This window comes from Heloderma suspectum, chromosome 1 (genome assembly GCF_057233095.1).
Source record: "Heloderma suspectum isolate Gila_16-S chromosome 1, 16-S_ref, whole genome shotgun sequence".
Taxonomy (NCBI): domain Eukaryota; kingdom Metazoa; phylum Chordata; class Lepidosauria; order Squamata; family Helodermatidae; genus Heloderma; species Heloderma suspectum.
This window is the reverse complement of record NC_139458.1, coordinates 132,825,642-132,848,979: the sequence shown is the minus strand read 5'-3', so window position 1 is coordinate 132,848,979 and position 23,338 is coordinate 132,825,642. Positions and strand designations below refer to the sequence as shown.

Here is a 23,338-nt window from a genome sequence, read left to right as displayed (position 1 = left end):
GCTACAAAATTAGGTGAGGGCCCTTCAACAATCCAGTCAGCTCCTCCACAAAGCATCGAGATGACCACCCTACAAGCCTTGCCCACCTACATAAGGCTTCAGTTGGCTTTAGCTCCCTCCTGAGACAACACCCTCTTATTGTCCTAGTAGGAGAGAATTCGAGCCAGGAGGATCCACTTAGAGATATCCAAGGTCCTACTTTCTTCTTGCCTTGATCTTGCTACCAGTTTCCCCTGCAAGACTCAAGGGACCACAGACTGGGACACCTTTGAACTGTCTCAATGGTTTGCCTTACTGCAAAACAAACAAACATAAACAAAGCCCTAGACTAGACTACTCTCAAAGGATGGTTTCCCAACAGAGTGCCCCTTCATATCACATATCTCCAAAATGATGATGTAATAATTTATATCAATCATCTTGTAAGTTTCGGTACATTCAAAGAAAACCATAATTATGGCCATGTAACTATACAGCCTTTAAAAACCTCAAATTCTAATAAGAAAAAAAAATGATATTTTTATGCTCAAGAGCTCAAGTTAGCAAGTTGTTTTCATGGAGTGCCATTTTGAAAACTGCATGAGATGCAACTGAATGGAGTTTCAACCTGTACTCTCTAAAGAGCAGCAGGTTCTGCTTCCACAGTTGCTTCTTTCATCCACTTTATTCTGCTTCTAGGTTGGCAACAGGAGAGCAGGGGGCTGATGCCTAGAAAGAAAAGGGCAAAAATCAATCCTAGACCATCTAACACTGCATTGTCTGCAGTCTGGGCTATGAGGCAGAGTGACATCCCCAAAATCACATGTCAATCTTGTGAAGAAGTATAACTTTCGGAACATTCATTTTGATATCCTACATTGTACTCCTTTCGGCGCCAGGTGAGAAGACCTTTTTATTTTCCCAGGCATTTTAGCTTTCTAAATTTTTATCTTTGCTGTTTTAAATCTGTATTTTAAACTCCTGTACTGCTGCTAGGTTTTATTGTGGTTGTATTGTTATATTGTGGTTTTAATGTTCTATATATTTTAAATTGTTTTATTGTGTGTTGTTTGGTTTTAGTTTTTGTGAACCGCCCAGAGAGCTTCGGCTATTGGGCGGTATAGAAATGAAATAAATAAATAAAATAAATAAATAAAATATCCAAATACAAACAGAGTGGCAATAAGTGGCATTCTTATCAATACATCAGAAAGAGTAGGTTAGAAAGTGCTCTAGAGTAGAGAGCCACCAGAAAGTAAAGGAAGACAAATCAAAGACAAAGGGAGCAGCAGTATTTTAGGATATGAAATATACATACTCTTCTTCCCCTTTTTTCTTCTTATGGTCTTCTTCTCCTTCTCCTCTTCTTGTTTTCTGCTTCCTCTCTTCTCTTCCTTCCTCTCCTTCTCCATCTTCTTCTTTGTCCTCGTTGTCATCCGCATCCTCGTCGTCATCCATGTCATAGTCCTCCCCCGAAGAATAACGCACAACAAGTACTTCCAAATTACAACAGTGCTCCAGACAATATGCGATCTCCATCCTTTCCATAGCAGAAAGAGAATGCCATGATACGTCAACTAGAGACACATGAGCTAATGCACGTTTTACAAAATGTTCATCTTGGATTTCATATAAACAATCAAACCACGGTGGCTTCTGTCTATACATTCTTTCAATCTTTGTTTCTATAGCATTTTTTAACCATTCTGATAAGAATTCTTTAATTTTAGGCGAATTTTCCCATCCAAGCCTCTTTTTCATATCCTTCATTCTTTTTTCTTCATTTAAAAGACCGAAAAGGAAACGCACTGTCAATGCTAAATCAGGTCTAGAAGTCACATGGCTTTCTAACAATTTTCTCACATCTCGAATAGCCAGCTCAGAATCCAATGCATCTTTTTCTTGAAGTATATAAAACAGAGCAGCAAAAAACTCCTGAAAGCTCAAGTGAACAAAGCTGTAGGCACATTCACAATCAACGTCTTTAGTAAAAATGTTCTCATTCAGAAATAGGGGGTCATCCTGATGAAAGCCAAGATCCTTGATTTCGTCTTCCGGAAATAGTATGTCACGTTTCCAGATTCTATCAACAGCAAAAGAACACAGAGCTCTCAATCTGCTTTGCATGTGTTGCTTTGATTGACTGCTGCCTGACTTTAACAAACTGGAAAGGTATCGCACATAGACACCAGTGAGGGTTATTGATGCTTGTGCAAAGTCTTCAGCTCTTTTGTTCTGTTGTTCCAAATGCTGTTTCAACACTGTGCAGGTGATCCAACACATAAAGGGAATTGAGCACACAGTGAAGAGGGTCACATTTTGTTTTACAAGTCTGAAAGCTTTTTTTGCTTGATATTTATTTTGAAAGAAGTTGTAGAAATATTCCTTCCTGTCCTCTACTGAAAAGCCCAGGATCTCAGCATAACGTGAACACTCCAAGCACTGACGGAGTTTCTCCAGAGCTGTTGGTCTTGTGGTAATTATCAAATAGGATTCAGAAAGAACTTTTTTTCGAAATAAACTACTCAGAAGGACTCTCACTGACTCCTTCTTCCAGGGATCAGTGCAAAGGCAGTCTTCTGGTTGATTCATGGAAAAACGGATTTCATCAAGCCCATCAATTATGAACAGGAGTTTACTTGGATTTCTGAGTATTTCTTTACTGAAATCCAGACTAGCCCATCGCTCTAAAATGATTTCTGCAATGCTCCTCTCTGCATCAAGATTCAGCTCTCTACAATTAATGTAGAAAACATAATCAAACATGTCCTGGTAAAGTTGCTCACTGGCCCAGTCTAACAAGATTTTTTTTGCTGTCATTGTTTTCCCAATCCCTGCAGCTCCCTGCAGCACAACAATTTGAGACGTTTGTCCATTGCTATCAGGGTTAAATAATGTTTGAATGGTAACAGGTAGGCTGGCTCTATTCCTCATGATTTGCACATGTTCCCTTCCTGAAGCCCTTATTTCATGCTCTCTTTCCTCTTCTTGTCGGTGGTGATCTATGATTAGTAGCTTTAAATAGCACTGGTTTAGAAGTACATATTCACCAAGAAGAGAATTTTGCTGTCTCATTCTTTCAAATTGTTGTTTAATGTATTTTCTATATGACAATCTACAATCTAAGAAAAGATATGGCATTAGAAATATTGGAAAGACATTCTGGATAATACAGGTATAATTTCATTCTTCATCTATGTTAAATAAGTTTTTTTCTACCTTCAAATGAAAAAAAAATCTGAATTTAAATCACTGAAAACTTACACTTGAAGCATACTGAGATATAATCCCATCATAATCATTCAACAGCATATGGTTCCTAATGATCATGTCTCAATATATGTGGCCTGAGCCAATTTTAGATAAAGCCAATCAGAGGTTAGATCTCCATAGCAAAGTAACGTGCTGAGGGAGGAATTTATTCCTATCAAAAACAAACAGTTGGTAGATCCGTTCTAAAGCCCACATTCATCATGCATTTTTGTTTATTGGAATGACTCCTACCATATGCTGTTCTTTCAGGAACTCGACTAGGACCAAAATCTGAAAAAGAAAAAGAGTAGTTTAACTCAAGGCAGGAAATTGACATGTGAGTAATCAAAGTTACCTAATAAGCCCAATAACAGCATAGGGAAGGAAGCGGGATCATGCCTGCAGGCCTCACCCCAACATCTGTGTCTCTGCAGGCCATACCTCCAACCCACATGCTTTCAGCTGAATGCACAAGTGGGGGGCATGGCCATGGGCACAGTCCCAGTCCCCCTTCACACATTCAGTGGGAATGCCTGAGAGGAGGACTGTATATTGTGAATGTTGGACTAAGGTGAGTTACATAGAAAACAACTCCACCATTACAAACCACAAAATGCCATTGCATATAAAATAACACTTGTTGAGCTAGTAATGTGAAATGTGGCATCCGTGAGGTACTTCATGAGGTCTACAATTTGCCAAATGTCAAACCGATCTGATGAAACTACCCATATACTTTATTCAGGCCTCTTGAAGAAGGCAATGCTTCATTGGTTTGGTGAGGTTCCAGGTAGTGGTTCAAAAGCGAAAAAAGATTTTCTTGCCCTATTAACACCTGTGACAACATCTACTGGCGAAGTTACATCATGCATATTCAGTTTCATTCTCTCCTGCTATGGCTGGATCAGGGTCAGCATTCAGTCAAATTAAGGGGCCATCCAAAAGCAAGTCAGTGAACAGGCAGTGGTCAAAGGCACCATTTTACCAGGCAAGAGGGACAGTTCAAGACAGATCTGAGGAGCAGCCAAGGTCCAAGCACAGATAAGCCGTCACATACAAAACACCATCCAAGAAGCAGAGTCAAGAAGGAGCCCAAGGTCAGTTGCACAAAAGTTCAGACACAGGACAAAGTCAGAGGAGCAAAGATCAGTCATGGCTCCAGTTAGAGGACTCTCCCTATGCCGCCCTCCCATCAATGCCCCCTCCCCCTGCCTGTACCTTTAAGCATCAATGCTGTCTCCGAAAAATTCTGCAAATTACTTGGGAAGACATACGGTCTAATGTCAGCGTATTGGAAGAAGCAAAGACCACCAGTGTTGAAACAATGATTCTCCAACATCAATTTTGCTGGACCGGCCACGTTGTTCAAATGCCTGATCATCGTCTTCCAAAGCAGCTACTTTATTCCCAACTTATGAATGGAAAACGGAATATTGGTGGACAGCAAAAGAGATTTAAAGATGTTCTCAAAGCTAATCTAAGAAAATGTAACATAAGCATTGAGAACTGGGAAGCTCTAACCCATGAGCGTCGCAACTGGAGGTCAGCCTATATTAAAGGTGCTGTGGACTTTGAAGAAGCACAAGTGCAGGGCAAAAGGGAGAAACGAGCTCAGCGGAAGGCACATCAAGCAAACCCCCACCGTGATCGCCTTCCACCTGGAAACCTATGTCCTCACTGTGGGAGGCTGTGTGGATCCAGGCTTGGCCTTCACAGCCACCTGCAGACCCACTGCTAAGACTCTACCCCTGGAAGACAATCTTACTCGGTCACGAGTGATCGCCATGATGATGATGATGACCTTTAAGAAAAAAGTCTTCCCTGTGGCCGGCTTCTCCCCAGTGTCTGGCTGTGGCTGCTGCGCTGTGCTACCATTCTTGGTTGCTGTAGCTTCATTTTCAAAACTGCGCATGCAGAAGTGGAAAGGCACTGAGTCTGCCTGGCACCCAGCACCAGGCAGTGCTAGCACCCCTCATTAGGAGGGGAAATCAAACAAAACAAGGGGCACAGGTCAGGCTCAGCCCTGAGCTACCCAATCATGGTAGACCCCATCTCTCCCAAGAGACGGGGTTGCTCTGGGCAAGGTTACCTGGCTTACTCCCAGGTAAGTGTATATAGGATCACAGCCTTACAATCCGTAGTGGGTGGAAGTTAAAATCAGTGGTAGGTTCAGTCTTGTAATGCTTGTCCATTTTTTCTGCATTTAAAAAACTGGGCAACTTGAATTAATGTTCTTAACTGGTAAGTTTGATGGGGTATGCAACTGGGTGAACTGTATTCACGGTGAGTGTATATATGCTCTATTGATATTTTCCTGCTGGCATGTACAGTAGTTTCTAAAGACAATGTGGGGGTGGCTAGGTGTTATATTTATGGGTCATGTTTCCAGTTATTACATGTAAAAAGTTTACTATTTTTAATTTAGGCTGCAATCCCATGTACTCTTACAAGGAGATAATTCCACTGTAATTATCAATCCTTTCTCTGTCTGTCTGTCTCTCTTCTCTCTCTCTCTTCCTTCCTTCTGGGGTGGGTGGGGGGGTGGGATAGGCTACTACGATTGAGGCAGCATGCTAAAATAACACACTTTTAATTTCATCATTCTCAATGGAATACTTAAGTACATGTTGAAATGGGCATACTGGGGCCCATCAAGGCTGCTGCTGGTTGCCCTAGCATCCTTTCTTCCTTAAAAAAATAGTCTGGGAGCAGCTGCCTGGGACTATACATGATGTATTTACTTGGTTTAGCGTATTCTTATCCCACTTCTCAGCCAAAAAGCCCCCTGGAGCAGCTCACAAATAATCAGTAAAAGAAGGCAATCCTTGCCTGCAGGGGAATGCTCTGGGTTGTAGGACTTATTTCTGTTGTGCCCAGGATTGCACCCTCAGTCTTTCAGTGGGAATGGCGCTGCTTCTCCCTCTCATCTCCTTCAGCACAGCCTGCTGGAATGGAATTTTTAGGCCGCCTTTAAGGGTAGAACTGTCATAAGGTGGCGTACAGGGCAAAAAACAATACAAAGGTATACAAATGGGCAACCTTACAAAAAATAAAAAACATTTTATTTTTTAAAATATATCTTTTTCTAGAAGAAAATGGTGCTTATCCTGAAGTATTCAGGATAAGGTTCAGCATCAGGGCAGCAGAAGCAAACTCTATTTCCTGTTAAGCGATTAAGATCTAAGGATCTTTGGCAAAGCTTTGTTTAACAACAAAAATGTTTTAATGTCATTTTATACAAGTTACATTTTAATGTGAAGTTACATGCATATTTCTAATTTTAAAAATGGATCAAGAAGATTTTTCCCTTACTAATTCTTGTTATTACAAAACCAAAACTGAATCCACTGAAAACAATTTTTGGTATATGCTTTGTTTGAAGTGTATTGATTAGCTATGGGTAGTTAACTGGCAGACAAAGGCTTCCTAAATACTGGAACTATAGTTTGAAAACACTCAGCAAAATCCAAATCCATAACAAGCCTCCCTGGCATTATGAAAAGAAGAGATACAGGATTTGTTTGCAAATAAGCCTCTTCTACTTTGGGGAGAAATATCCTGCAACATGTTGAGGTTTCTTACCATTCTGTGTTGTTTCTTCAAGTTTTGCAGCAAGGTCTCTTACGTTGATCTCTTTAAGGACAGAAATACATACATTTCGAGCACTTTCTTCTCCATAAGAGTGACACATGAGATCTATAACCTCTTGTTTATCAGCTTTCTCCACCTGACCTCTGTGGATCTTGCTTTTTCCATCAAGTTTAATGTCAGGTAGCTTCCATTTAAATTCTTTAAACTGCTTTTCAAGGAGTTCTTGCAGAGTATCATAGAGGATATCTTTCACACTTTTCTTCATATCCATTGCTAGAAATTATACATAATCTGGAAAAAAAAAAGTTAAACTAATATCGTTCATGGAGAAAGTATGTTGTCATGTAGTAGACAGTACACCAACTTCTCTCTCCACACCATTCAGAAAGATAATGGGAACCAGGCTTCCTGCATTGAGCAGGGGGTTGGGCTCGATGGTCTTGTAGGCCCCTTCCAACCCTATGATTCTATGAGGCAGAGATCTTTCCCATCGCCTACTTCCTGATCCTTTAAAAGAAGGATACACACAAAAAACCCTATGGACTGAACCCAGGACCTTTTGAATGCAAGGCATGTGCTGTACCACTGAGCTCTATAGTCCCTCCCCAGTGCCTCTTGTTTCCCTTTTCCTTTAAAGTCAATAGCTCACATTTTACCAGCATCCTAACAAGAGTATCATGGAGGACTTTGTGGAAAGCATTGCTGAAATCAACTAGTATGTCCCCAGCATTCTCCTCATCTACCAGCTTAGCTACTATCAAAAAAGAGATGACTAGGAAGCAGAGCTCGTGTTGCATGCTTTCAACAAGGCTGGAATTGTTACTGGAAATGGCGCTACCTAAGCACATAATGTTGTTTCTATGGGCTGTATGGGGAAAAAAAAGATTAATCCCATGGGCCCATGGAAACAATGCTATGTGGTCACCTAGTGCCATTTCCAGCAACAATTCCAGCCCCTTTGAAAGCAGGAGGCTTCACAGAGAGGTGTTAACCTTTAAAGATGTTAAAGGAATTAAAGAAGAAAATGAGCTCTCAGACCACCTCCTATTACTTTACATTTACAAAGTCTCTCCTACCCACTGCAAAAAAACCCTAAGCAGACCATGGAGTGCGGGTGCAGAAAAAGAAAAGAAATTAAAGGCATAATCCTATGCATGTTCAGACAGAAAAAAGTCCTGCAACTCCCAGCATTCCCCAGCCAGCATGATATATAATTTCACACTATTCCCTCCATGTGTACAAGCTGCTTGTACATGTGTTCACCTGCTCCTGAGAAAGAGTTCACATGTGTTGATTTTTAAAAACTACCAGGTGTAGCTGCCCCCAGAAATAAGCTGGCTTCTACTCATGTGTAGGTCTGTAGTCTCACTCTGTCCACGTAGCCATGATTGTGTGAAGTTCCCCTACCTGTGGACAGACACTCTAAGGCTGTTCTTCTCCTGCGGCTGCTGTCAAAGGGAAACAAAGGCTAAAGCTCAGCTGTGTGTTGGCTGTCAGCAGGTGCAGGAGGGGAGGGAGCCGAATGAGAAAGAAGAGCTTTGGGGTGAGAAAGAGAAAGGAAACTGAAAATCCCACATCCTTGTCTGGGCTTCTGCTTCTGGATTCTTTGTGGGATTAAGATCAGCTCCTTTATACGGGAGGACATGTGCTTTGAATCGAGGACCTTTCTCAGCAAATTCTATATGATTCATTATACAGCCACTAGATAGTGCTGTAGTACAGCAAAACTGTGCAATTACAGACTGCTGATATATCGAATTAACATTCCTTATCGGTTCATGCAAAGGACCTGCAAACATCCATGAATGACCAATCATGAGCATGCAATAAAACCCTCATGTAGAAATGCTTTGAGTGTCAAGGAGAAAAAGCAATGCTAACAAAGGAAGGAATAGGAGCAACAACCTACAAAAGTGAGGCCAAAGTTGGTGAGGTATGAGCCTTGTCAGCTCAAGAGGAGAGAGAAATGCCCAAACTAGATGTGGAAGGTGGGCATTGACTCTTTAAGGCTTTCAGCAGAAGTGACTCATTACATCGAGGGTATGAAGAGGCCTGGTGCAACTACCAAGTACAAATACCTCCACCAGAGGATTGTGGAAAGTGCTAATCTGTTTTAAGAAGTTAGTTTTATAGTCAAAAACTAAATTGAATTCCTTGCTTCAGTGACTAGAAAATGTATCAATAAATGTTAAGTTGCCATAAGACTCTTGGTTGTTCTTGCTGCAACAGACTAACATAGCTACCCCTCTAGAAATTGTTTTAATAAATCTGTTAGTCTTTAGGGTGTCTTTTCTTGTGCTAATTTGCAGCAAAAAGCAACATCTACCCTCCAGGAACCCCCATGACATGTAATGAATACGACTACAACCACAATGTGCATAATTGCAATCATAAGGTAACTTAATGGCTAGGTAACGCAGTGCTCAGAAACTGTAGTGCTCAATAAATATTAGAAGCTTTGGCTAATACTTTTTCCTCAGTCTAAACAAAAGTTGCAGTGTGTCTTTTCCTGGGTAATAGGGCAATTTAGCACCAGGACAAGGTGGAGCATCTTTGCTGATCCCCGGTACTCTATCCCCCCAATCTGGATTTGGGAATGAAAGACCCAGGAAAAGTGTAGATGCATGGAGGGTAAGTTATAAGCAAGCACAATTGATGACATTGCACAACAACATGACTGATCACGGGGCACGTCAGATGAGGCATCAGTGTTAGCTTCCAATTTCCTGGCTTTGTGGAGTTTGGACCAACGTGAGATAGCCTTATCTTCTGGTCTTTTAAACCGGCAGGTTTGACGACTGAATATATATTCTTTATTTAGAATAAAGACTCCTCTGCAGTCGCAAAACATTGTGCGGGGTTCTTCTTTTCCCCTTCCTCAGCCACACACACTTAAACCCATTTTCTGCATATTGATCACATCAAAGCAGGAAACAGTTGTATGGAAAGGTATGTTCTAATGAGGGATAATAGGTAGGGGGTATCAATTTTTAGAAGGAGAACCACTTGGGGGAGAGGTTTAAAGCCCCTTTCCCACAGGTTCCCCTACGGCTGCTCTTCTTGTAAAAGAAAAAGATGTGTATAGAGGGTTCCATCTATGGAAACCAACACACTAGTAATGGAGCATCCAGTTTGGCCCTTAAATACATTATGAAGGAGTTGTTAATGCCGGGCCAACTGCCTCCACGTCCCAGGCCAACCACATAACAGAAAGGCAGTCAGTCTGCACAGTCTGTCATGCACTATCTAAGTGGGAGGCAAGGTACCTCTGATGTTTCTTCCTGAAGGCTAGAAATATACCCAGCACCCTTCCAGTAATTCATGGAATAGCCTTGACAAACCCAGGGAAGATCCTTCTTTTTTCTACAAATGCTCACTTTTTCTTTACAGCGCACTCTTTAAACATATTTACACATTCATCCCATAGACTACAACAGGATTTACAGTGCAATTGTATGTATGTCTACTTAAAAATAAGTTCCACTAAGTTCAATGGGACCTACTCCCAGGTAAATATATACAGGATTGCAGCCTGACTCTCAGCCTTACAGTGTGTGTAGGATTTCTCAGCAGGTCCTAACTAGAAGGTCAACTGGGGTTTCTGATGTATTTAATATGCATTCTTAAAGGTACACGAAGACATTTGTAGGGACACTGGCCTACCTTACAGAACTGTTGTAGCATGGTTTGAAGGAGCGCTTGAAAGAACCGAGCTACAGAGGGGGGAAAAAAACCCTCTTCAATAAATTGCCAAAGAGGGCATTCTCACAGAAGCAGTACCACCCATGTATTATGTGCCCAGAACTTAAAAGGAGAGTTTGAATTTGCTCATCTCTCTGCAGCCCTCCTTTTCTGGGTCCAGGAGCATACACAGTAAGACACACCTGAAGGTCAAGCGCAAGAAAATGGTAATGCCCTCCGATAGCGTCTGTGGCCCAAAGCAGCTGTATCATATGGCTTTATGCCATTTTAACTCTAGCCTGCCTCACAGGGCTGTTGTAAGGATTTTTGAGAACATCTGTATGGAAGTTCTTTGGATAATGTGCTAAGTACTAAATTATGACAAAATAATAAAAAGAGATGCCACTGATGAGACCTTTTGGATACCAAGCTGCAAACATTTCCACTGTGGGGGGGGCACATCATAAAAATATAGAAAAGTAACCAAATCCTACTTCCCAATCAACCCCCAGATGATTTTCACGTGGCACAGAAGGTACTGTGGGAGCAGGGGGTTGGAAAGCCCCATTGAACAATCAGTTTCAAACATTTTTGGAGTGAAACTCATTTTATTAAACTATGGCTGCGAATACACTCTGAGGTATGATCACATGTATGCTTAAATTAAGCACATGTTTATGTATGTGCGAACAACCAAGTCCAGCCAAATTAGAGGGAAGACTGTGGCTGAAGTCTCACAACCCAAGAGCAGTATTGCTGGGTTGTCTCCTTGAACAAGCATGGATCCCCCCTACATTATGCCATCTTGACGTTTAAAAAAGGCCCAAGTGAAGCTTGTCCATGAGCTTAAACCTCCTGAGGATTCTCTCCTGTGTTTGAGGATTTTTCATTGTTCTTTTAAGCCCTTCAAATACAGGAACACGCATACAGGAACAGGGCCGGCCCAAGACAGGCGGAACAGCAAATGATCCCCCCGCCCCCCATCTAGGTGCATAATACCAAAAGCGGGTCAAATTATTCTGGCATCTGAGCCTGGTCGACTCTAGTCCACAAAAACTTATCACACCATAATAAATTTGTGAGTCTCAAGGTGCCACAAGACACTTTGTGGTTTTTAACAGAAAAGAAGAGCTCCCTGTGCTTCTCCACATCTGTTCAGCTTTCTCTAGCAAGTGAAACCCCCTGCTGTCGGGGAGGACTGCGCACCCACCAGAGCCGGGCCGCCTCATGGACCATGCAGCCACCAGGTGCCCTCCGGAAAGATCCTTTCAGAGCCAAGGGGATCCAGACACAGTCAAGCAAGTTAGGTCAGGCCACACTACAAGGCACACATTACATTGCTGCTCACATCCCTTTTTGCTACAGTACCACTTCTGTCCCCCTGTCCCAAATAAGGCGGCTGGGCCAGTTTGGAGTGGAAGCAGTGGCAGGGGATGAAGGCCTCTGGCACCCCAGGGAGCATATCAGCAGCCAGGGCACCCGACCTCCCCTTGCCAGGAGCCTCACTGCCTGCAATGGCAAAGTGAAGCCATTGACCGGGCACCTCTCTCTGCACAGTTGGGCACCAGCTTACAATGGTGCTGTTAAACCATTTGGGATACTGGTTGGAAAGATCTTCTAGCCCCCTTTGTACCTTAAAAAGCATCACTTCACTTCAGATGGCAGGTATACCTCCCACTCTGCACAGCTGCTACATTCTTGATACTAGAGCAGCAGTAATAATAATACTGACAATGATGATGATAATAATGGCAGCCTTGATTCCACACATGTGCAGAGTTTCACATTTTAAACTCCCTTATCTCATCATAGCACACCAGTAGGACTACAGGAAAAAAATAGGATTTCCTTCTGCTGCTCTGATGCTGAATACCCTTACTTAGGAGTAAGCACCATTTTGTTATAGAAAAGGGTAATTAGCATTTCAATTAAAAATAAGCATCTGTGACCATGTACAGAGTTTTCCCATGTAAACCCTGGCTGGTTCAGTGTCGTGAATATTTCATTGGGACTGGGAGGCACTCTGTACATGTTTAGAGGCACTAATTGTTACTTTACTTATTATACTCTTTAAACATGCTTAATCATCCCACAGCATCCTGCTATTCTATTTCTGAAATGGCTTCTTCATCTGTGCCCCTACGCCTTCCTTCCTTTTCCCCACCCTCCCTTCTTTTTCAGGCTGCAATCCTATGCACATTTACCTCAGAGTAAGTCCTACCGAACTCAGTGGGACTTACTTCTGAGTAGACGTGTTTAGGATTGAGCTGCAGCTCTCTTATTAAGGTGACACAAGACCCTGTCCGTCTTTCCGTTTTCAGATTCCAGCACCGCTTTGGGAGAGGGGAGACCAAACTCACTTCAGCCCTCCTTTTCTCTGGAGTCTGGATTTGGGGCGGGAAGAGAATGGCAACCTCAGTCAGGGTCAGCAGCTCCTGCGTGGCCAGCGAGAGAGGACGCGCACCTTTGGCGCCATTGCTCTCTCTTCCGCTCCTCTCACATTAGCAGCAGGGGCGAGGAAGAGGCGTCTCACGAGGCCGGCGGCGGGGCAGGCATGGAAGCAGGACAGCGAGGAGGCAGAAGCCACAGCCGCGGAGTAGTCGGGGGCCTGGAGCGACACGCGGTGTTGCAGCAGCCCCAGGCGCTGTAAGCGCAAGCCGAGGGTGGTGGCTGGGGCAGGAGGGCCGCAGCTCGGGAGGGGAGAGGGCCCCGATCCGCCGCTGCCCCGAAGAGAAAGTATCTTTCCAAGCCTGCAGGGGTTTTTAATTAAATGAAGTCTTAGAGACAATATCAAAGACGCTTCCTTCTAGGGGCACCACTGAAACGCATATATCAGAGGCCACATTAAACCATTCCGTTTGCTGGACTCACCTTTCTGCAGTGAAGAAAGGACATTGGAGATGAGCTACGGCCTGAGCTTGCTGTGAGCAAACGGAGGCGACTCGCGCGAAGGCACAAAAGGAGATTGGTTTCGTTTTCAAAATCGGATGTGCCCTTCCCGCCCCTCCTGCTCCCCTCCGTCTCGCTGGCTATTCAGCCTGAGGAATGTTATTCACATAGATTCCTTTTTTGCCCCAGGCTTCTTAGCCTGAATCCAGAGAACCACTGGCTTATTTAACAAGACCCTCCCCTGGTACGGTATAAGCTTCTTTGTCATGATGACACTCACAAGCTTGTGCCCAGCAGAAAAAGTGACACGAGCATCCTGTTGGAGTTGGTTCCAGTTAGGGTTTTCTGTAGGCTTCATCACACGGAGCTTTTATCCTGCGATTGAGATTGCTCCTTCCCTTTGTCCCGTTTTTAAATAGAGCACAGATAATGAGTTATCAAATTACCCCGTTGTGTTCCGCTTCAGTTTCCTCCGTGAAAATACTTAAAGCGGCAAGAAGAGGAGCAAGATCAACGAAAGATCATGGAAGACTCGGAGCATTTCTACACCAGCCTAAAATCCTGCATTTAAAACTGGGCTTTCTGCTTTCGTTTTAAATGCAGGATCACAACTGGCTGCCGTTACACATGCTCCCTCCCCCTCCTGCTTTAAGTTTCTTTGTGGGATAAGGAACGGCTTCTTTATGGCAGCCACCTGGGTTGAACTGAGGGAGCGCCTTCCTTCTTGTGGCCCCAATCCTGGACACTTACTGGGGAGTAAGCCGCATTGAACTCAATGGGACTTACTTCTGGGTAGACATAAGAGCACCCTGTAAGTCTTCAACCCTCGAGTAAGCCCCATTGACCTTAATAGGGTGCTCTGAAACAACAGAGGACATTGCTTCTGAGCTTGGTGGGGTGGGGGATCAGATGTGTCTTCTTTTGTTGCAGGGAGGTATTTTACCCTCTTCTCCCTCCAACTGAGAAATGCAGAGGTGGGAGATACAATCGGCAGGCAATTCTTGCCCTCGCGCCTGCCTTCCTCATCCTGACCGCACCCCCAACCACCAAAACCAAATGCCCACAGCAGGCAGGCAGAGTGGTTTCTTCTGCTATGGGAGAATTTGACATGGAGGTCATGCTGCTCCTGTTCCGTGGGCTGGAAAAAATACCATTTTTTTCCGTTTGAGGAAAACACAGGATAGGTGGGAGGAAATAGTGGAATAATGCCTGGACAAGGATGGCGTCATGTAGGACCCACACAATTCAGTGAGTGAGCAACCATGAACGTGCAATAAACTGGAGGTGTAGAGATCCCCTCAGATACAGGGAGGAGGGGGGAAGGGGGAAAGGAAGCGGGTGAAAAAGAGAGTCAGTGGTGATCCTGCATTTAAAACTGAGGCAGGAAGCCCCATTTTAAATGCAAGATTTTAGGCTGGTGTAGAAATGCCCTGTGTGCAGTGGCAGTTCAAAATGTAGCAGTGGATGCAAAATTCAGCTTCATGAGAATCTTAGATTTCAGCATGTTCCTAGTGAATGATTAATAATTCTAGATCAGCTAGCTGGAACCACAGTAGCTAGAACCATTGATGGGGATGTACGCGGTTTAATCTTTGAGACTCAAAAGCAGGAGTGGAAGAAAATGACAGGGAACGCCACAGTATAGCTTGTGAGAAGTTCAAATAGAAAATAATCACCACATGTATACATGGAAATGTTTGAAAAACTTGAAATAAAGAACAGCACAGCAGTCAAATGCAAATATGTCCACGTCCTTTTCTCCTTCTGTGTCCTATAAATACATTTGCAGTGGTTATCTGTTAGCAAAATGGTCATCCTATGGGTAGCCATACACACTAATGTGTATGTCAGTCTCACGCACACACACGAGAGATCTCAAGACCACAAAGATGGGTACAAAGAAAAACAGGATACGGCCAAATTTGTTCATGAATCCTGCAGCACTGTAAAATAATTCTTGCTTCTTTTGCACTCTCATACATGTGTTGAATTAATTTCCCCAGATTAGAAGTTTTAAGAGCATGTAGACTAATTTCCATGTTTAGAAGTAGCGGTTACCCATTTTTAGAGATGCTGCACATGAATCCACTGTATGCAGACCACACCTCTACCAAAAGGCCCCTTTAAACACTGCTGCACCATTCCATGTGTATAGATGCGAGTTCACATGTGTGCGTGAGTGAGGAGGCACCAGTAAGAGGGTGGGATCATTTCAGAGAGCGGCTGAACTGGGCGGCTAAGGGTGATGAAGCAGAATGAGCAAATGTCACAGGAAGGGATGTGTGGGGATATAAGAGCAGAGAGTGAAGGATGGGGGGGCAGCCATGGAGGGCTTTGCAGGTGAGGATGAGGAGCTTCTGCAGGGCCTGGGACTGGACAGGAAGCCAGTGTAGGGATTTCAGGAGGGGAGTCATGCAGCCATAGCGCCAAGAGAGGTGAGTAATTCTGGCAGTGGAGTGCCAAGTAGATGTGAGTGGGTGAAGCTGAGACAATGGAGGACCAGAGATGCCAATACTCAATGTGAGAGAGATGACCAGGTAATGTCAACTGGCGATGCTCTGTGCCTGTGGCAGGGAGGGGTGTGTGGGAAACCATATATTCTGCTTGGAAGGAGGGTGGGAATAAAATGCAACAAACAGACACTGCATTTTGCTTGATCATTTTTATGAATGAAACACTAGGGATGTGGGTGTTCTGGGGGAAAATTAAAGCCAATGATATCATTGAGGCAGAGCGTCAGAATAAAGACCATCTGATCAAAAGATCGGTCCAATTTCATACTGGCCAGGTGGCCACCGTCCAACAAAGTCCAGGGCCCTGCAGCCAGGGCCCCCAAAGGACCACCCAGAGTGGTCCTTTGCAAGTGATGCAGCAGCGGCAACCAGGCTCAGCCTCAACTCCTGAGCCAGCATGGCACGATTCTGGTTGTCACAGTATCTTTTCTTATTTTAACAACATTTCACAATCATGGGGAGGCTGACCAGGCATGTACATGGTCACAGATGATTATTTTATTTTTACCTTAAAATACATTGTCCTTTTTTACAGAAAAATTGTGCTTATTCCCAAGTAAATATATTTCGCATCAGAAGCAAACTGCACCTTCTTACACCTTCAAATCTATAGTACTGTACTCTTAATCCTTGAACAGGATCCTTCACCTGCAGCCCACACCCCACTCCTCTCCCCAGCCAGTGCTGGCCAAAGGCTTTCTTGGCTTATTTCAGGTAAAAAGGTTTATCAGAAGAAGTATGGTGATTTGTTAAATAACAATCCAATTCAAGAGTAAATGCAGCCCCCCTCACAGTCCCCCACCCCCCACACACACACTTGTTCTGAGCTATAAACCTGATGGTTACGTTCATCAGAAATATTTACTGATGTGACGTATCAGGCGACGACATCCATATGTTGTGAGCTTGGTGTCATAATTTGGGATGTCTGCAATCATCTCCAAATCCTCATAATTTTGGACTTTTGAAACATCTGGCTATATTTCTAAAGAGAAACAAATACATAAGTAAGTCTGCATTTTTCTAATTTTAATTACCACATCTTGTACGAGAGCTCTGCGTGTGCAGCTTCCTACAGATTCCAGTTTCTTCAATTCACTTGTGCCTTTTCCGCCTCTCTACATTACCCATGTGCATGGATAAAACACTATACAAAAGCAACATTGATGTGATTGTTCATATGGTTGTATTGAGTTTCTTTTGTGTGGTGTTTTACTGATGTGCATGTGCCCTTTGGGGCACTGATAAAGCACTCAAATAACATCAACCAAAATAGGGTGAAGGGTTGCTTTTTCGTGGTGTGGCATCCCTGTGTGTTACATACAGGTATTCACATATTTTGAAGAATGAGTATGCCCTCCCACTTAGTCTTCCTTTTTTCCAAACCAAGGCTCAGCACATTCTGACTGGGTTCGGAGGGCACGATAACCCATGATAGGTTAATTAAGCCATTATAGGTTATCATGTTGTCTGGTGGGAGTTTTTTTTAACTCATGATGGCTTATTTGGTGAAAATAATCCACTCTGATAACCCACGGTCTGCAGAGTGGGTTATTTAACCCTTCATGGGTTATCGTGTTTTGTGGTGGTCACTGTGGGTTATTTTGGCTGGCTACAGAGTTGTGCAGCAAGAGTGATCAAAACAGCTGCCACTCTGCTCTTTGCTGGGTGGCCACTTAGGAACACATTAAACACATCAATAACAAATGACAATTAAAATGATCACGAAACCAAAGGATAAACATTCAAACTAAATATTCAGCACAGCGGATAAAACCTATTCAGTCAGTTAATTCACAGAATCATAGATTCGTAGGATTGGAAGGGGCCTATAAGACCATCGAGTCCAACCCCCTGCTCAATGCAGGAATCCAAGTCAAAGCATCCCTGACAGGTCCAGCTTCATCTCGAATGCCTCCAGTATGAGGGAGCCCACTACCTCCCTAGGTAATCAGTTCCATTGTCATATTGCTCTGACAGTCAGGAAGTTTTTCCTGATGTTCAGCCGGAATCTGGCTTCCTGTAACTTGAGCCCATTATTCCGTGTCCTACACTCTGGGATGATCAAGAAGAGATCCTGGCCTTCCCCTCTGTGACAACCTTCCAAGTACTTGGGCAATGTGTGTGTAAATGCCTGGGCAAAAAAAAACACATATTTCTGTCCCCATAAAGGTAAAGAGTTGGTGCCAGGCAAGCCTCTCTGGGGAGTGCGTTCCAGAAATTGGGTCCTGCGAGTGAGAAGGTCCTCTCCCCTTAACTTCAGATAGTTTGGGAAGGGGGACTTGAAGGAACACCTCAAATGCTGAGTGCAATGTTCAGGCCAGCTCATGTTGTAGATGCAGGTGGTTCTTTAAGAACCCACATTCCAAGCCATTTAGGGCTTTATAGCTAAGCAACTGCATTTTGAGTTGAACTCAGAAACGGACTGGCAGCCAGTGTAGTTTAAGAAGTGACAAGGTGTATTTAGCTTAATTCCATAACCTGACTATTGCATTCTGCACTAACTGAAGTTTCTGACAGGTTTCCAACAGCAGCCTCACATACAGGGACAGGCCAATTTTGCTGCCTGAGGCAAAAAACAAGATGGTGCCCCATCCCACGGTAGGGAAGGTGACCTACAGAAAGGTGAATCTTTCTTCAACACTGGTGACAGGACAGTGTCCGCCACACCTGAGGGACAGCAGTCCAGCGTAGGGGGTACATTGCATATACAGTTCACTCTGTCAACACCTTGCTGCTGGAGAACATGGGTGGGAGGGTGCTGTTGCGCTTGTGTCCTGCTTGTGAGTTCCTGGTTGACAGCTGGTTGGCCACTGTGTGAACGGAATGCTGGACTAGATGGACCCTTGGTCTGATCCAGCACAGGTCTTCTTATGTTCTTACATACTCTGAAATGCCAAATATCTGCTAACTTTGCATACAAAGTGTGCTGGGAGGACGGTGCCTGGAACAATGTTTTATCGTTTAAGTCCAGAAATGTCACCAATGCTGCCAGGAAACAAGAGGGGGGATTATAATTTATCACCTGGAAAGGCATTGTTTTCAATCCTGTTTAGGTTAGTTAGATTGTTATTGACCTCAGAGAGTTTTAGTAACCAAATTGTGGGCAGGATTAGTCAAGTGGCTGAGAAATCCAAAGCCCTCCTCCAGACACTACAGTCTCACCCAAGCATTGAGACTCATCAACTCTGCCTGGCTCTGCACATGGAATAAGTAGCATTTCAGAGAATGCTACCTTGGAGGTCCTGGATTTCAACGTCCTGCCTAACAACCTAAAAGTCCTGCCCAGGACCACGTAAGTGCTTTTCTCCATGTCAGTGGTGCCAATGTGCAGCACGACTGCCAACTCCTCCCCAGCACCATCCGACAGCCTGTCTAGATGAAGAGTGACGTCTGCTACCTTTGCACCCCTTGCCCTTCACCATTGGCTGTGCTGGCTAGGGCTGATGGGAGTTGCAGGCCAAAACATCTAGAGGGTCACAAGTGGCCACCCCTGGCTTAGGGCCTCTCATCTCAGCCCTGTCTGGGCTGCACAGCTCTGCCCTGCCAGCTCTCTCCTTTTGGCTGTGGAGAGGACTGTGCAAGCCATCAGAGTCCATCTTCCTGTCTTGGCAACTGAGCAATCTGGGCATGGTTTCCTGCTGACAAGGCAGTTTGTAGTTCCCAGACAGAGATAGTAAACACAAAAGAAGAGATCTCTTGATTAAAATCGTTCCCCCAAAACGACCGTTTGCAATTTGAAATGTATAAAGAAATGCACCAAGGCAGGATGTTCACTGTATTTTAAGGTTGCCAGCTTGTTAGCAAAGGTATATCTGAAGTACTGATATCACAAACTTACACATATTTTTCACCACAATTATTTCCTTTTAGCAGGGAGTTCCACAATATAGCTTTCAAAATTATTTTATATTTATACTTAGAATCCCTCTTGGTAATTTGCTGAAATCTTTGCCACAGTGATTTCCTGGGAGTTCTGTAAGTCTCCAGAGATACCATAACAATATTTTCTGGAGGGGTGTGTTCAAATTCTGTACTAATGTGAGTTTTGTCTGGGTAAAAAGTGCATTTCTGGACTTTTTTCAAGAAGAACCCATGTTACAGTAGGATTTCAACCCCGACCCCCAGAAAGATTTTCCCGACACCTTCAGAGTCAACGTCTGTACTTACTAGAGGAAAGCTGAATTATGGATTTCTTATTTACTCTAAATCCGCCTTCTTAGCAAAATAAACCCTATTCTTCTTGAGAAAAGTCCAGAAGTGCACTTTTTTACAGACAGAACCTACATTAAGATAAGGTTTGAACAATCTCCCCCCCAACAAATATTGTCATTTATTATTTATATAAAATATCTCTAGGCTGCCTTTCAAGGAAGGAGCCCTCCCTAGGCAGCATATAGCAATGAAATTGTCATGATACCACCAACGCCAATGTCTGTACTTTTTGGTACAAATATGAGCAATGCATCCTTGAAGCATATTGGAAAACTCCACTATAAGTTTCAGCCCTGGCTGAGTCTCCTCCTCCCTCCCTCTGGACTTTTGGGACATTGTTTCAACTGTTCCAACTGCCAAGGAGCAAGCAATGCAATTCCTTGCAAAATGCAAGCCCTGTTCAAGCCACATGAAGCCAAATGAAAATAAATACAGAAGAGAAATCCCACAGAATAAAATTTAAACCCCTATTTAGTTAATCTGGACTAATTTTAATTTATATTAATTACATTTGAAATCTCCAGCCTCCTTGGGTGCATGGAGAGCCTCCATGTGCCCAGGAAGTCTCCTCTTCAGAAACACGCCTTCTACGAGGAGAGGGCGATGGACACGATGACAGGGGCAGGGGGCAGGGCGAGCGCTCTCCTTCTCCTCGTGGGTTTAGCCTCCCCAGGTGAAGAGGACCTGGAGATGGCGACTAACTCTGGAGATACCATGACAATACTTCCAGATTGGTGAGAGGGTCAAATCCTACTATAACATGGGTTCTTTTTTTCTTTTTCTTTTAGAAAACTCCAGAAGTACACATTTTTCTGACAGAGCCTACATTAATATATGGTTTGATCACATGTAATACCTCTGGGAAATACCATCATGATACAATGTCTGTACTTTACTAAACTAGAGGAAAACTGAACAATGAAGCTTCCTACTACAAGAAAACCACTGCGGCAATGAGGGCTGGGAGGGGGATGAATGTGGCCTACAAGCCCTACATTGCCCACTCCTGTTCTAGTAGATCAGGTGTGTTCTTCTGAGAGAGGACATAGATCTCAAAACTGGACAGATCACCAAAGAGTGAAACCTGTCTAGAGTCGCTTTGAGACAGATCTCTGATGTCCAGCCCTATCCTAGAATATATTCCCAATGAGATACTCTTAACCACCTCCTCAATTCCAGGACACTGACACTATGTAACAACTGTTTTTTCCTGAAAGCACTCCCAGATACAGTATCTATGGTTGTAGAATTCCCTACATCTCCAGTCATCATTACTTTAAAATGGTGGGCGGAGGTACCTTACCACAGTTTCTGTCATTTTTTGCCTGAATATTTCAGTGCATCACTGAGCTGTTTCCTGCTAGAATCTCCCAGTGCCACATCAAAGATATTCGCTTTAGTCAGGCACTGGTTAGTGGTAAGAGCAGTGGAGAGATTCTCCCAAATAGCAGGTGTCATGCGATGACCATCCAGAATAGAAGAGGTAAGCACAAAATAAAACAGTCAAAAAGGTTCTGTTCCCATCTCCCTGCTGAAACACTTCATTGCAAAACTGAATAGGGGACCGAAGACTATTTTGAATATTTATCCGGTTAGGTGCCCCCGCCTTAAACATGGAGCTGGTTTAGGACTGCCCAATGCTCTCTGACACCATTTGCTCCTCCATGCAGTCTCTCTGGTAAAATGCTTAGAGGATGATCAGATCAGAGCTGGCTGGGCATGCAAAGGGCCAAGAAGGACTCAGAAAGCAGGAAACTGCCCCCTTTCAAGCCTTGGCTTACTAAATTTGGGGGTAGGGACAGAAACAGTAACCTTTCAAGAACCTTAAGAGCTGACACAAATAACTGTTCTTATGGCAGCCTTTTCTCAGGACAACGTCAACTCTGAATCTCTCATCACTCTGCTCACTGACACCCAACCCACATCTGGGATGCTTTTGCACCAGCAACGACTGCAGGAGGAAGTGATTTGGTTGTATTCACTTGTGTCATCTATGAGCTACTTCCTGAAGCATCTTAAACTACTGTGAGAGAGTAGTTTACTCTGGGAAAGATGTCAAAGATGAAAGATGGCACAGCAAATGCTACAGCAGGGGCAGGCAACCTGGTGCCCTCCAGATGCTTTGAACTACAACTCTCATCAGACCCAGCAGCATTGCTAATGGTCTGGAATTATGAGAGTTGCAGTCCAAAACTTCTGGAAGACACCAGGTTGCCTGCCTCTGCCCTACAGTAAACCACTTCTGGCTATCCTAGCAGCAAGCCAGCCCATAAACCACTGGGCTTTTCAGAGTGAGGAGGCTATTTTGCAGGGAGCAAATGCTAGAAAATTCCCTAGACGAGACCATTACCTCTCTCCCTGCAACTGGGCATGAGATGTTGAGGCAATCAACAGGTCAGATTCCCTGTTTCATGTTAGGGGCTAGGTGGGGATTTAGACACAGCAGTTGCCTCAAGGTCAGCTAGAACAGAGCACACACTGCCATTCTCCTCCTGCCATTCAGGGTCAAGTGACTTGGGTGAATGAGGGCCAGGAACCCTATCAAGGCAGTCATCTCTTTCTCAAGGCAAGGAAACTGCCTCGAAAAGTCTCCCCACCCGACCTCAGCCTCCCCTGGCTTAAAGGGCTAGAACTGGGAAAAGCATGATGGTATCAGAGTTGCTTTGCATCCATGACAGAGGCTGCAAATATTGTGAGCAGATGATCACAAATGTTGTGGTGTCTGAACCAAATGGCATCTCCCAATGCAATTAACAGAAAAGCCTTTCCATTTATCATGTTAAGATTTTCCATGTTTACTCAAGCTCCAAAATGCCAGGAAATTACAGCTATTAAGGGCCATGTCCTTAGGAGACATGTTATTTAGGCAATATGCAAATGGCATGGTAAGGTATCCTATGCTGTGGCTAGTTTCAACTTCACCGCTATCTTGGAGCTGGATGGCTGTCAGTGGCAGAGTGGTGGACCTAAGTTCCGGCTTAAGTCCCACTGGAAGAGACATATGGGGCTTGTTCACACGTCATGCTAACCCATGCTGGATGTTAAGCTACACAGAGTGGGTTGTTTTGCCAACAACCTACTGTGCTCCCGTCAGACGATCAAACAAGCTACGCAGCGTGGGTTATTTCCCCCCTCCCTGTCCCTCCTCCTCCTGTAGTCATCCCAGCCAGCTGGCCAGGTGTCCCAGCTTCCTTTGCAGCAGAAACCATATCCCTCTA

The 23,338-nt window shown here is 44.0% G+C and overlaps 1 protein-coding gene across 8 annotated transcripts in view; it reads right to left on the bottom strand.

The window, feature by feature from the left end:
• LOC146357899 (NACHT, LRR and PYD domains-containing protein 12-like) overlaps window positions 1-13,447 on the bottom strand; it is a 112,023-nt gene extending 98,576 nt beyond the window's left edge. For 6 of the 8 annotated variants that reach the window (XM_084834582.1, XM_084832848.1, XM_084838117.1 and 3 more), the window contains exons 1-4: window positions 13,375-13,447; window positions 6,814-7,113; window positions 3,484-3,522; window positions 1,298-3,101 (exon numbers count right to left, since the gene is read on the bottom strand). In XM_084834582.1, coding sequence (XP_084690708.1) covers window positions 1,298-3,101; window positions 3,484-3,522; window positions 6,814-7,093 — 2,123 coding nt within the window. In that variant the 5' untranslated portion in view covers window positions 7,094-7,113; window positions 13,375-13,447. Of the gene's footprint in view, window positions 1-1,297; window positions 3,102-3,483; window positions 3,523-6,813; window positions 7,114-12,863 lie in introns of all 8 variants that reach the window. The other 2 variants (XM_084833696.1, XM_084837232.1) reach the window with 2 other exon arrangements.
• Between the last annotated feature and the right edge of the window lie 9,891 nt (window positions 13,448-23,338).